This window comes from Rhinichthys klamathensis, unplaced genomic scaffold, assembly GCF_029890125.1.
Source record: "Rhinichthys klamathensis goyatoka isolate OS25496 unplaced genomic scaffold, OSU_Roscu_1.1 h1tg000064l_1, whole genome shotgun sequence".
Lineage (NCBI taxonomy): Eukaryota > Metazoa > Chordata > Actinopteri > Cypriniformes > Leuciscidae > Rhinichthys > Rhinichthys klamathensis.
Window position 1 is genome coordinate 2,803,162 of NW_026606607.1, and position 14,384 is coordinate 2,817,545.

The 14,384-nt window shown below is 41.3% G+C and overlaps 1 protein-coding gene across 1 annotated transcript in view; it reads right to left on the minus strand.

Moving 5' to 3' along the window:
- LOC130084389 (ribonuclease inhibitor-like) overlaps positions 1-14,384 on the minus strand; it is a 130,499-nt gene that overhangs the window by 98,344 nt on the left and 17,771 nt on the right. Inside the window, exon 4 of the mRNA XM_056249791.1 lies at positions 5,927-6,071. Within this exon, the coding sequence (XP_056105766.1) occupies positions 5,927-6,071 (145 nt within the window). The remainder of the gene's footprint in view (positions 1-5,926; positions 6,072-14,384) is intronic.

The window sequence follows — 14,384 nt, forward strand, 5'->3', positions numbered from 1 at the left end:
TGAAGAGCCGTATAGGCAACAATTATTGAAAAGCGTTTCAAACACTATAGTGAAACGAAAAACATTGATCAACCTTGGTGAAATTCATTCATACGCATTACTGAAATCAGAAAATATTTCGGTAGTTGATGATGGCTAATTTCCCTTGAAAAAGAAGTTGTGTGTCCGCACTTCTGTTTAATGTGGCGCGTCTCACAAACTCTTAAGCAATGGCGGTTAGTTGTAGCGAGTTGTATGGGAAGCCAAACACACCTTCAGTGGGACGAAACGGAGCGGTGTTACAGAGCTCGTGCCGTGCTGACGTCATCGGTGCGGCTCAATGGACCGAGCTGTGCGACCGACTCGACACCGCAGAGAGGACGTGTTTGCCAGCGAAACCGAATGGACAGCGCAAACTAATCTCACCAGCGCGACACTGACCATGTTACTTTATTCATCACTGCTCTGCAGAAGTTCAGGTGTTTTCCCTGCATATAAGACCATAAAGATCAGCATGAAGTTATTACATTTCTTTTGCTTATTATCTTTCATATTAGTACATTCCCAGGTAGAAATTTTACGTTCCCAGAACGTTCTGAGAACGTCCCCGCTGGTGTCAAGGACGTTGCCTGGTAACGTTCCCACAACATTCCCAGACAGACACGATGTGGAGTTCTTTAAAGGGTTTGGGGACGTTATTTGGAGGACCTTCAGGTAACATTCAGAATGTTCTGGGAACGTTTAGAGGACAATATTTAATTCAGAAATCCAATGTTTCCAAAACATTCTGAGAACGTCCCGCTGGTGTCAGGAACGTCGCTTGGTAATTGTAATGATGCAGCGGACGAGGAGAGATCCATTTGCAGGCTTTATTAAATAACAGGGTCAGACAGGCAAGGGTCGAATACCAGCGATATAAGCAGAGCAGAATACACACAATCAGAGTCCAAGAACAGGCAAAGGGTCGGGGCAGGCGGCGAAACAATCAGAATACAGAGAGTAAGGCAGGCAGCAGACAACGAGAGGTAAGGTCCAGATAAAGTCGTAACAGGTAAACAAACACAGGGTACAAACGCTCAGAATAGTTCACTGGGAAAGCAATACTTTGCACCGAGTGAATGTGAAAACCAGGTATTTATGGTGTGAGAGAAACAAGGTGATAAGACACAGGTGAATGAAATGAGTGCTGATGAATCCGGGCAGTGAGTTATGGGAAATGTAGTTTGTGAGGAAGTGATCATAGTCTATTGTGGTGCGCCCTCTGGTTGCTCTCGAGGGCACTCCAGCTGATCGTTACAGTAATGTTCCCACAACGTTCCCAGACAGTCACGATGTGGAGTTCTTTAAAGGGTTTGGGTCATATTTAATTCAGAAATCCAATGTTTCCAAAACATTCTGAGAACGTCCTGCAGAACTTTTAGGGACCAAATTAGAATATAATTTTTTTGTCCTATTAAGGTCTTCTGTTATATTTAAAGAATAAGAAGCTGATGCTTCTCCGCTTCAACCTGATCTGCAGGCTCTGTGTGTGTGACAGGAGGTTTTTTTTAAAATACTGTGTACATTTTGCTGCCATTGTTGCTGAGCTTAAAACGTCTGCATTGTTGATTTTACAATAACAATTGTAAAAGACTGTTTTACATCAATGAGCCAAATAGCGGGATCACCACAACTTTTTTCCCATGGAAAAGTGGTGTAGCCTTTACCAAATAATAGGAAAAAATGACAATAAAAGAAAAGAGACAAAAATAATACAAACATATTCTAAAGACCCTCGCATTGAACTTTATGCCGCTTAGATTTCGTGAGGAGACCCTGCAGGCTATGTAAACAAGAGTTAAAATAAGCAAATTGGAATAGGCCTAGCGCTTACTTTAGCTTGTTTATCTAAAAAAAAAAAAGCCAATATAGCCTGACCATCTACGCGAGAATGGTTCATTAAAACAACTTTACATGATAATCACATTGGCTTTTTCTGGCTCGCTGTCGGTGAAGAAAACAGGAAAAAGACCGCCGCCAGGTGTCCGTCCGAGAAGGGTCCAGCCCGCAGACAAACCAGAGAAACGTGGCAGAAGTTGACGGAAGTTGAACCTCGGTTCGTCCCACGTCACCGCGCACAAAACGTGATGTATATGAGAATGTTCTCATTAAATTAGTCACAAAACGTTCTCATATGGTCAACAGAGAACCATATGGGAACGTCCTTATTATGTCCTCTTTGTAATGTTGCTATGTGACCATAAAATAACCAATATGGAACGTTCCCCTAAAGTAATTTAAGGAACGTTATAATAGGACCAACTTAGACCCATATGAGAATGTTTTGATTACGTCCTCTTTGTAACGTTGTTATCTGTGACCATAAGATTACCATTACGGAACGTCCCCCTAAAGTCCTATAAGGAACGTTATAATAGGACCAATTTAGACCCATATGAGAACATTTTGATTACGTCCTCTTTGTAACGTTGTGATGTGACCATAAGATTACCATTACGGAACGTCCCCCTAAAGTCCTATAAGGAACGTTGAACTGCAGCACTTTCATTACCAAAAGAGGACGTTTCAGGAACATCCCTAATGTTCTGTAAAGGTTCGGAATGTTCGTCACCTTTAGAGAACTTTTAGGAAACGTTACCCATGGTCGCGGGAACGTCACCTTCTACCTGGGTTAGTAGTGTTTGAAAAGCTACTTTGAAGAATTGTATTTTTGTAGCTACGGAAAGAGCTGTTAAAAGCAGAAACTTCAACGATTAAGGATTGTGCAGTGCTGGGGGAACTATAGGATCAGGGTTGGGAACCACTATTATTGCACAGAAACATCATTAGGGAAAACACTGGTGAGTAAACGTGGGGGAACAGGATTGTCACTGTAGTCAGAGTGAAACAGTCTAAAATTATTGAATATAATGAAATACTGACTAAATCTAAAGGACACATTTTAAAAAGAATGTAACAATGAACACTAATATCAGATCATGAGATTAGACATGTGTGTACACCTGTGATTTCTGTGCTGAGATTTAGTGTTTATAGAACAGTAAGAATTTTAGGACTAAAATTAGCTTGTAAAATGAGGACAAAGACATGTGTTACTATCAGAGAGACAATCTTACCACAGATTCTCCAGTTTACAGTGAGGATCCTCCAGTACAGCAGAGAGCAGAGGAACTGAATCTCCTAGTTTATTCCCAGACAGATCCAGTAGTCTCAGGTGTGAGGGGTTTGATCTCAGAGCTGAAGTCAGAGTAGCAAAACCTTCATCTGTGACTCCACAATCCCTCAACCTGTAGAGAACAATGACACACTCTTCACTCTCAGTTCAGATCAACACGTACAAGCCTCAATTCTACACAGACTATTAAATGTCTAAATTTTCGTTGGAGATTTATCAGTCATAAACAAATAATAAAGAAATTCAAAAAGCTTTCAACACCTGTGCTCCAAAAATCCCAGTTTATATTGGCAGTTTAATAATAGGAGAAACACAGATGAAAGATAATCTTCTTTTGTTGTTTGTTAATTATTGATCCACTGATGTTGTGAAGGCTCAAACAAACAAAAACTTTTTCAATGATTTCAGACAGCAAGAGAGAAACGTAATGGCATCAAATTAAAAAAGAACATCACACACCTGACGGAAACATTTCTGGACCTTTATAAGGAAACAGCCAAGCAACCAAAATGACAGAAAAGTTATAATAGATCAATTTAATATACTGTTTGTTACATGATTCCCAATTATTTCCATTATTTCACTATTTCCAGTATTTGAACTTTACATTTTCATTTAAATGTTGTAATTAGCAATACATTTAATGTTACCTGTAAAGCAGATTTGTTAAATAACAGCATTGATTAAAGTTTCTTACGGGGCAAGAACATTTTTCTAATGGCAGAGCATTTAACTGCATGCACAAGTAAACCGCATCTCCTGTAATGTCCGGCTCAGACTAACTGTAGGCCTACATCATGTAAGACTCCAATACAGTTATTAGGTAATTATTCCCTCACAAATAAATCTCTCAGTGAGTAAACTGTTTCTTGATAAACTACACAACATTGTAATAGTATTTTCAATGAGTTTTTAAATTATTATTATTATTATGATTATTATTATTTTAAGTCATTATTGTACCTGGTTCATTAGGCTACTCTTGTAAGAAAGTAGCAGTGGCTGGAACAGACTTTAAGTATCGCCTGCGCTTGAAAAGATGCAATCTAATCCCGTTTTCATGAAATAAGATGCTCCCAAACAGGGTTGAGCTTACGGACCTGTTGCTATGACAGCAACTCCAGGATGAGCTTTGAAGAACCTAACAATCCTGGATCATGTAAAATCGTCAACAGTAAAATCCAGATAACAGTAATCCACGTATGAAGAACGGGCCCCGGTTCTCCAGTGCATTGTTATATTGAGTTTATGTTTTTAAAATGATTTTTGTTGTTTTCACAGTAATCTTCCTGTACTCTCAACAGTTCTCTACTGTATAAGCCGTGTGTAGTGATGATGTGCCTCCAGCAGTGCTCGAAGTGGGCCGGTACGCACCAGCACTTCTATATTTTAAGCTGTGGTGTACCCTCACTTTTTCTTGTGTACCGGCACTTCTCAGTGGCGTCACTAGGCCCCTTTTCTACTCAGACACATGATTTACAAAACCTGCTTCTGTGATTCAAAATGATACATAATATTGAACAATTTATTCAGTCATGGTGATGGCTAGAAGTGTGCACTTTTTTTTATTACCGGAAAGAGTTAAACAGTGGGGGAGGAGTGAAATTATATATAAAGTATCTTTATTTGTACGTTTTCTGAGAGGAGTACCTTTCATTTGTCCATGAAAAATGCAGTTTCTCTGCTCGCTTCTCGACGACTGTTCTTTCACTCAGCACAAGTTTGGTATTGTTTTAAAGCGTAGCAATCCAACTTTGTGAATATTCATAGCGAATTCTCGATGGCATGAGTCTGAACCAATGAAATGTGATTTTCAGACTCATACCGATTTAAACTAAATTATTTTACTCACATTGACTGACACATTCGAAACGTGCCTCAAAGACGCCTCAGACCGCACGTGACCCCGATATACACTTATACCTACACAGAATTACAGTATTTCAAAATATCTGTCTTGGCGAGTATTCAATCAAACATTATCTGCTATGTCTTAAGTGAACATTTGGTTAACTGTTGGAGAAAAACATCTGATGTGTAACATTATATTAGATCAGCAGTACAGTAGGTCCGAATGTATAGGCTGTCTTTTTCGTTAATGTTAATCAAACAATTGTGGGATCATGGGGAAAAAAGTTTAATATATATATATATATATATATATATATATATATATATATTGATCCTATAGATATTTGGTTTTGACTTGGTGTTTGCCAAATTCGGTGTTATTACCAGAGATTTTAAGGTATGGTTGGTAGAGGATTTTGTTTTGGAACCTTCAGAAAACTTAAACTTGATTATTCTCAAAATTGACTGACTATAAAATTCAAACAGGTGTAGCTCAGTCATGAAAATTTGCTCATTGCGACTCATTTTGTCAGAATGGGTCACGTATGTAAGCAGATGCATATGTAAAATCAAAACTGATAATGTTTCTTAATGAAATGTCGACGCAGGACGAGGTATAGGACTGTGAAGCGCTGGGGGTGTTGTTGGACTTGATCTACTCATCGTCCTGAATCTGATCCAGACGTAGTCTAAATATCTAATATCTAAAAATTATGTATCTTAAATCAAGATACATATTACATATTAAAGACCCTGAACAAGCTGATCCATGTCCTCAGAGTTACAGGAAGGGGAGTTTATCAGGGTCTGAGCTAAACTCCGTAGGGCAGCGGCCCTCCAGTGCCAGATTTGTGGAACCCTGATTTAGTCTTACAGAAGACAATAACATGTCTGACTATGATATACCGTAGATGATCTTACCAGAGTTTCTCCAGTTTACAGTCAGGATCCTCCAGTACAACAGAGAGAAGCTTCACACCCGGATCTCGTAGGTTTCTATTATCTAGATTCAGTTCTCTCAGTTGTGAGGGGTTTGATCTCAGAGCTGAAGTCAGAGCAGCACAATCTTTCTCTGTGATTTCACAATCACTCAAACTGTAGAGAGATGAAAATCAGACTTGGTAAACACTTATGAACTGAAAACAAAAAGCAATAGAAAATAGAGAAAAAATAGACAATTTGTATATGGAGTAAAGCAAACACTGTACTGTCATCACTAATGGATGGCATTGTCTCAAAATTACTCAGGAACCTTGAGATCCGACTGTAGCTGCTCGTATCTCAGCCTGCCTGACAGACATTTCTGGCTGGATGAAGGACCACCACCTTCAACTAAACCTTGCGAAGACAAAGCTGCTTGTGGTCCCGGCCAACCCAACACTTCGTCACAACTTCTCCATTCAGCTAGGCTCGTCATCCATAACTCCATCAAGGTCAGCTAGGAACCTTGGGGTTGTAATTGATGATCAGTTGAAATTCACAGACCACATTGCTAGAACTGCCCGGTCCTGCAGATTTGCCTTGCACAACATTAGGAGGATCAGGCCCTTCCTTACAGAACATGCCACACAACTCCTTGTCCAAGCACTTGTTTTATCCAGACTGGACTATTGTAATGCTCTCCTGGCTGGTCTTCCAGCTTGCTCTGTCAAACCTCTACTGTGGCTGCAGCATTCTGGATCAGTTGCAGTCTTTAATGAGCCAAAGAGAGCACACGTCACTCCTCTCCTCACACAATTGCACTGGTTGCCAGTTGCCGCTCGCATTAAATTCAAGGCACTGACGTTTGCCTATACAGAACAACCACTGGCACTGCTCCCTCTTACCTAAACTCATTACTTCAGACTTATGTGCCATCCAGAAACTTGCGCTCTGCTAGCGAATGTCGTCTTGTGGTACCATCTCAAAGAGGCACAAAATCTCTTTCCCGGACCTTTACCATGACTGTTCCCTGCTGGTGGAATGATCTGCCTAACTCAACCAGAGCTTCTGAGTCAGTAGCCACTTTCAAGAAACTGCTGAAGACGTATATTTTCCGGCAGCACTTGATTCAGTAGTACTAACACTTTCTCTTCTCTTCTATTTAAAAAAAAAAAAAACCTGCACTAAAATTAAACTGAGAGGGGTTATAGCACTTGCGTATTGTTGTCCTACTGTTAATTTAACTGCTTCTGTTGTTCTCATTTGTAAGTCGCTTTGGATAAAAGCGTCTGCTAAATGAATAAATGTAAATGTAACTTTAAACTTGTTTGTTTTAAATTAAGTACATTCGTTAAGTAAGTACTCATTGAAATTAAGTACCTACTCATTGAGTATGCGGCGGGTTGTCACCAACGTCATGTTCTGGGCGGTAACCCGGATGCGCGGCCATTATGGAGGCACTCGGATGTAAACAACGGCATGGATTGCACTGTTTATGTACTACTGAACACATTGTTACTCTAATAAACCATGGTAAAAACACGTAGTAGGTGCGAAATCATATAGAGAAGGACTTAGTAAGCAGGAGAGAGCGAAACATTTTGACAAACTAAAGTTAATATGTGGTAAAGGTCCGAACGAGCTAGCTTCTCTAGCCCGTACTGCAGTTCTTCCTTCTATTTCTTATCCCGACACAGGCTACGTTCAGATTGTCAGTCCAAAAAAGCACATGAAATCCGTTTCAAGCTACATTCATATGTGGTTTGAAATCCTATTCAAATCACATATCAGGGCATCGGCTTCAGTCTGAACGATCGGATTTCGCGTGGTATGTGACTCTCACGTTAAATGTAAACGTCAGACGTTGTTAGAGGAAACACGCTGAAAGTCGCTGTCGAAACAATTCTGTGTTGTTGCAAAGTGCCGGACGAGCAGAACATTATTATTTCTGAAACATATTTTGAAACTAGCGCGGAAAAAAAGCTGTAGTGCATAATATCCTCATACAGTTCTGCAGCTCAAGACGCAGTAGTCCAGCGCGGCGGCTACACATTCCCATGTTGTAAAATTTAAATAAGACGACATCTCGATTGCAAATGCAAACCCCTCCATCAACACAATGTCAGTGCCATATTGCCTAAGAGCTGCATGGATACACACATCGGATCTGAACAGTTGCGATACACAGTGTGGACATCATTTTAGATCAGATTCCAATCGGATACAAAGATAATCGGATTTGGACTGACAGTGTGAATGTAGCCATAGTTAAATACGTCAACATTTTAGCCATAGTCAACCCTTCATTAACACATGTCATGTGGTTGATGAGCTGATGCTGTGGCTCACCACAAACGCCTTCTTTCATCAGTTTTTTACACTCTTCTCTTTAACTTTTGGCAGTAGATAGAACTCGAAATGTTTTTTCCCGATGCGACCGATTAGTACAGACCAAAACTCGACCATTTTTCAGCAGCAATATTCAGCCAAATTTGCGAGTCTGTTCAGTTCAATGGCATTGTTTACGTTCAGTGCCTCCAAAATGGCCGACTTCTGGTTTGATGACGCGTCGTGAAACCCTCTATACACTATAACATAAATAATGATTTAAAAACCTGAAAGAAGCAGTTTTTTGTTGTTGTTTTTGGGGGGTTTTTTTGGATAAAAGACATCGTTATGTTTCGCTTCTCTGTCTGCGCTTCAGAGAGCATCTAAAGCCGCTAAACTTATGGAAAGTTCAGTCAGGGAAACCGTTTCTCAAAGATGCGCAACGATTTATAGATTTATTTGGAACTATTTTCATTGGCGATATAGATCAAAATGTAAGTCATGTAATATTAACAACTTGTTTATTTTAAACAACGTCCTACTGATGTTCGGGACAGCACTCTTCCTCATCTGATAATGTTGCTTAACTTAGGCTATTGTTAGAAATAGAAGGGGAAAAAAACCAGGATAGCCTAGAGGAACTTTTTTGTGAATTGTATTCTGTTTCAGAAATGGGCTTTTATTGTAATATCTGTTGATTCATTTTGTTTCAGTGGTCTGTTATGCTTCATAATAAAATATGGCTACCCATCCGCAGCTTTACTTGGTCTTGTTTATGCACCAGCTGCAAATGCTAACAAATAAACAGCGTTAGTTTTTGTATCAACAATCATGAATTAAAAATGCTAAGTCAGTCTTTGTTTGTATTGCATGTTCACTTTTAATACAACGAAACAGCCTAGGTCTCCCATCCCTCACAAACTCGCGGTCGAGTACGTCATAATGATCGCCGCATTCCTCAGAACGCTCGGTGACGTTATAATGAGTGCAGCGGATTTTTTCTTCTTGTAGCGAGTCGGCGATTGAGTGAGTAGCCTATGCTTTTTACACTGGGTTTGGGGATCTGAATTTGAATCTTTATATAATTTGCAGAAGAATCTGCTTAAACTGTGGAATGTTATTGTATAGATTAGCTGTTGCTACATTTAGATAAATAAATAGGCATGGCTACACTGGTTTGTGTGGAAATGAGAGCATGATATGTGAATCAATAATGATCAAATCTTTTTATTTATATAATTGTAGATCATTTATATTCAAATGACAAAATGATAGCAGATCTGATGACACACTGAAGTGATTCTGAAAGCTTATTTGCCTTATGCTGATTTGTTTAAATCAATAAAATTTGCCTCGACAACCGGCAAAATAAAACATGACTATATACATTTACGTTATGTGCATCTGAGTTATTCACATTAGTAGGTAAATTGATAAAAATAACAATTAACTTTTTTAGCTTCATTGTTAATTTTAAATACATTTCAAGGAGGCTCTCAGCCTCACTTGACTCTTCTGATGGATCGCCACTGGGCATACACTGTATACATTTTTATTTGTATTTTTTAGAAAATTAAAGGCCTACTTGATTTTCCGCGTTCCGCTCCATCTTGTGCACAGTCGTGTCCGCACAGCTATTAGTTGGTGGACCAGTGTGACACTGCACAATTTCCTATTTATACTTTAGCAGATGTCAAAGAGCAGTACTGAGTCGTGTCAACATTCTTCTATCTTAACAATCACCTACCGTATGCGTTGTTGAGCACACACCGTTAGCGCGAACACAAAAATTGGCCTACACATGGATGTCTGTTGAACTTCAGATGACAAAATGCGGAATGTGGGTTTACGTTGGGCTTAAGACAACAAGCTTTCAGGTTCTTGTACTGTATGTTTACTCAAATCATCTCTTCCCTTTCTCTTTCTTTCATAGTGTTTCACAGATATACATTGCAAATAGTATTTTTCAGTTCCAGTTCATTTTCTACATATCTAACATCGATATGAGTTTGTCAACCATGCCCACCATTTTTGAGAGTGCAGAGCAGTCATCATCTACTGAGTACTCAGATGAGCTTACTACGGCCCTTGCTGCGGGACGGTGGTGGGCGATAATGGAGGTTTCGGACCCCATACCTGAGGATTATAAGTACGGGGACATCTCAGGCCAGTGGGGGGAAACAATGGAGGCGGGGAAACATCATGTCCCTCATCCCTGGTCTTCAGTAATGCATCTGAGAAGCCTCATTTCCAGCACTCGGGCTTCTCAGATGCAACACGGAAGACCACACCGCAGTGGAGGCAGAAGATGACGCAGGGAGCACCCTTCTCTTCCAGATCCACACAGGGAGCACCTGTGCCCGCCAGATCCACACCGAGAGCACCTGTGCCTGCCAGAGCCACACGGGAAGCACCTGTGCCCGCCAGATCCACACAGAGAGCACCTGTGCCTGCCAGATCAACCCGGGAAGCACCTGTGCCCGCCAGATCAACACGGGAAGCACCTGTGCCCGCCAGATCAACACGGGAAGCACCTGTGCCCGCCAGATCAACACGGGAAGCACCTGTGCCCGGCAGATCAACACGGGAAGCACCTGTGCCCGCCAGATCCACACAGGAAGCACCTGTGCCCACCAGATCAACACAGGGAGCACCTGTGCCCGCCAGATCCACACAGGAAGCACCTGTGCCTGCCAGATCAACACGGGAAGCACCTGTGCCCGCCAGATCCACACAGGAAGCACCTGTGCCCGCCAGATCAACACAGGGAGCACCTGTGCCCGCCAGATCAACACAGGGAGCACCTGTGCCTGCCAGATCCACACAGGAAGCACCTGTGCCCGCCAGATCCACACAGGAAGCACCTGTGCCCGCCAGATCAACACAGGGAGCACCTGTGCCCGCCAGATCAACACAGAGAGCACCTGTGCCCGCCAGATTCACACAGGAAGCACCTGTGCCCACCAGATCCACACAGAGAGCACCTGTGCCCGCCAGATCAACACAGGAAGCACCTGTGCCCGCCAGATCAACACAGGGAGCACCTGTGCCCGCCAGATCAACACAGAGAGCACCTGTGCCCGCCAGATTCACACAGGAAGCACCTGTGCCCACCAGATCAACACAGGAAGCACCTTTGCCCGCCAGATCAACACAGGAAGCACCTGTGCCCGCCAGATCCACACAGAGAGCACCTGTGCCCGCCAGATCCACAGAGGGAGCACCTGTGCCCGCCAGATCCACAGAGGGAGCACCTGTGCCCGCCAGATCCACACAGGGAGCACCTGTGCCCATAGGGTCCAAACAAAGAGGAATACTCAGGATCCCATTACATTTGACTAAACACCTGATACATGCCTCTTTTGAAACACCCATGCCCATCCAGTCTCTACAGAGGGCACCAGTGGCGTCCTCAAAGGTGCTCACATACTCCTCAGATGGAGCACCCATGCAGGACAAGATGGGACCTAGGCCCAAACTTAAGATCCCTGAGCCATTAAGGCAGGAGCTGCTGCAGAAGAAGCCTTACACTTTTCTGCAGGGACCACCCATGCCCATCCAGTCTCTACAGAGGGCACCAGTGGCGTCCTCAAAGGTGCTCACATACTCCTCAGATGGAGCACCCATGCAGGACAAGATGGGACCTAGGCCCAAACTTAAGATCCCTGAGCCATTAAGGCAGGAGCTGCTGCAGCAGAAGCCTTACACTTTTCTGCAGGGACCACCCATGCCTGACAACATCACAAAGAGATCAAAAGAACAAAGAGAACAAAATCAAAAGATCCCTGAGCCTGAGATAGCGCCTGTTTGTTGCACACAGGGAGTACTTGTTATTGACAAGATCTCCGAGAAGAGAGATGCTAAAAACCCTGAGCTACTGAGGCAGCATTCGCAAAATGTGTCTTCTGCAAAACTCAGGATCCCTAGGAAGCAGAGGGAGAAGTTGAGGGATTGGTGGGGGCATCAGCAGAAGAATGTGCAAAAGGGAGTGTCTGTGCCTGCCAAGACCCCACAGAGAACACTTGCTCCACCGTGTTCCCCACTGCAACCACCCAGGTCTCCCGAGAGAGCACCCATGTCCAGATGGAGTAAGAGCGTGTGTCTATGGAGCACAGAAGCTTCTGTAAGTCCCTTATATTGCTAGTTTTTACTTATTTTAAAATGTATTCAAACAAGTAAACGTTGCCTTTAACTATGCTATTTAAATTTTCTTTCGATTTTCTTTAAGAATCACTCATTAAATCTGGTCAGCGTTACATGATTATGTCTGTTCCTTCAACAGGACAGTGCAGGAGTGGACAGATCAGCCCCACAAAAAAAGCAGCGGACGGCTATCAAAGTCAACAACCAACAGTCGGATCCAGGCAGCTTAGACCAAATGGACTATTTATGTAGCATATTTGCTAAATTTTGTGTAATTTCCAATATTTAATATTTATATTGTAATTGTATATGAGTACATGTCTTATGTGAATACATACAGACAGTATAATAAAATATATATATACAAACTGTGTATATTTATTTGTCAATGACAACACACATTCATTAGTGTTATATAAACAGATATTTTCATCTGTGTCACTGAGCTGATTAAATTCACACACTAAGCCAGAGAATAGCATTGTAACAACATATATTCATATTTACCACAATTTATGGCTAAAGACAATGGCTATGTAATACAACTGATTCACTATTTCAGTATACATTTTCTTGCAACAATAGCCTGACATCATCAGATAAAGGTTTGTTTTATTTTTATGACAGATTTAAGTCCAAATACTTTTTCTATACTTTACTTTTATCAGTGGTATTTTTGTATACAAAAAAAACAAAACATATATTTTAGGAAGCTTCTGGTGCATTTATTTGGTGCATGTTTCACTAGATTCGCTTTTGCTATGTATACTTAAAGATTCAGTTTTTCTGGAAATTGTACTTCATACTTCATTCATAAGTATTTATTTCGTTTATGCCATATATTTACATGAACTGACTTTCTGATGCATGGCCCTGCAAAAGAAACAATATATGAATGAATCAGAATGCATGAAAAAGTTGCAGAATGTAACTGCACATTTCTATGATATATATCAAGAAGTGTTCAATTTGTGTCAAAGCTCTTTGGTGGTTCCCCTTGATTGCATAACATTTTAAATATAGAAAACCAAGCGCACAGACATGCCTGAGATTAGGGGTGTGCCGGTTTCAGAATTGGTGATGACGGTTATGACGCGAGTCAAATGTGACGGTTCGTAACATAACCGTCGTTGTCGTCGTCGTGGCATTGGGGGAAGGGGGTTATAGGATGGTCGGTTGAATAACTGTTCATTAGTTATAGGTCAACTTAATTTGAATAAACAAGCAGACACTGATTAGCAACTCGCTTTACGTTCATTTAAAATGAACAGCAAGACAACCAGAAGTGAATGTGCTTTCCATTAAATGAATCACACACAGTAAACAAATCCTTAACAAAAACAAAAAAACAAACGTTGCAATGAACGTGCTTTGTTTTAAAGGTGCTAAATGTAACTTTTCTTTTAAAATGAATCCTTTTTTTTATTGCCCGTGTGTGAAGGGGTTGTAATCACACATTATAATGATCCACTTGTCGGGTTTTGCTATTACCTCTGAAGGCCAGTATTCCTATTTATATGTGAAGTCTCCGGGTCGGATTTCCTGTGAAATCCATCGGATGTGACGTGCATGCGCGCTCCCGAGCCTCTCTCCTTTTTATATACAGTCTATGCGACGGCACTGCAGCTGACGACATGGAGTCTGATAACACCAAACAACAACCTGCCTCCAGCACAACACACACTCCAACACAAACTCCACATAAATATAAAAAACAAAACAAAACAAACATTTATCTGCTGAAGCTCGTCAGGCCAAACGCGAATCGGATCGACTTAGGACGAAAACACGGATCAACATCGGCAGAGCGTTTGAATTATGGAGAGACCTCCGCTATTTTTATTGTGATAAATTACAAGTTTTCAGATATGCTGAAATAATGGTAAACTGTAATGAAATAGCAAGGTAAACTACAACATATATGAGACATGAAATGAATACAAAAGACTGTTCCAAGATAACAAAAAGTAGGTGCTTTAGGATGTAA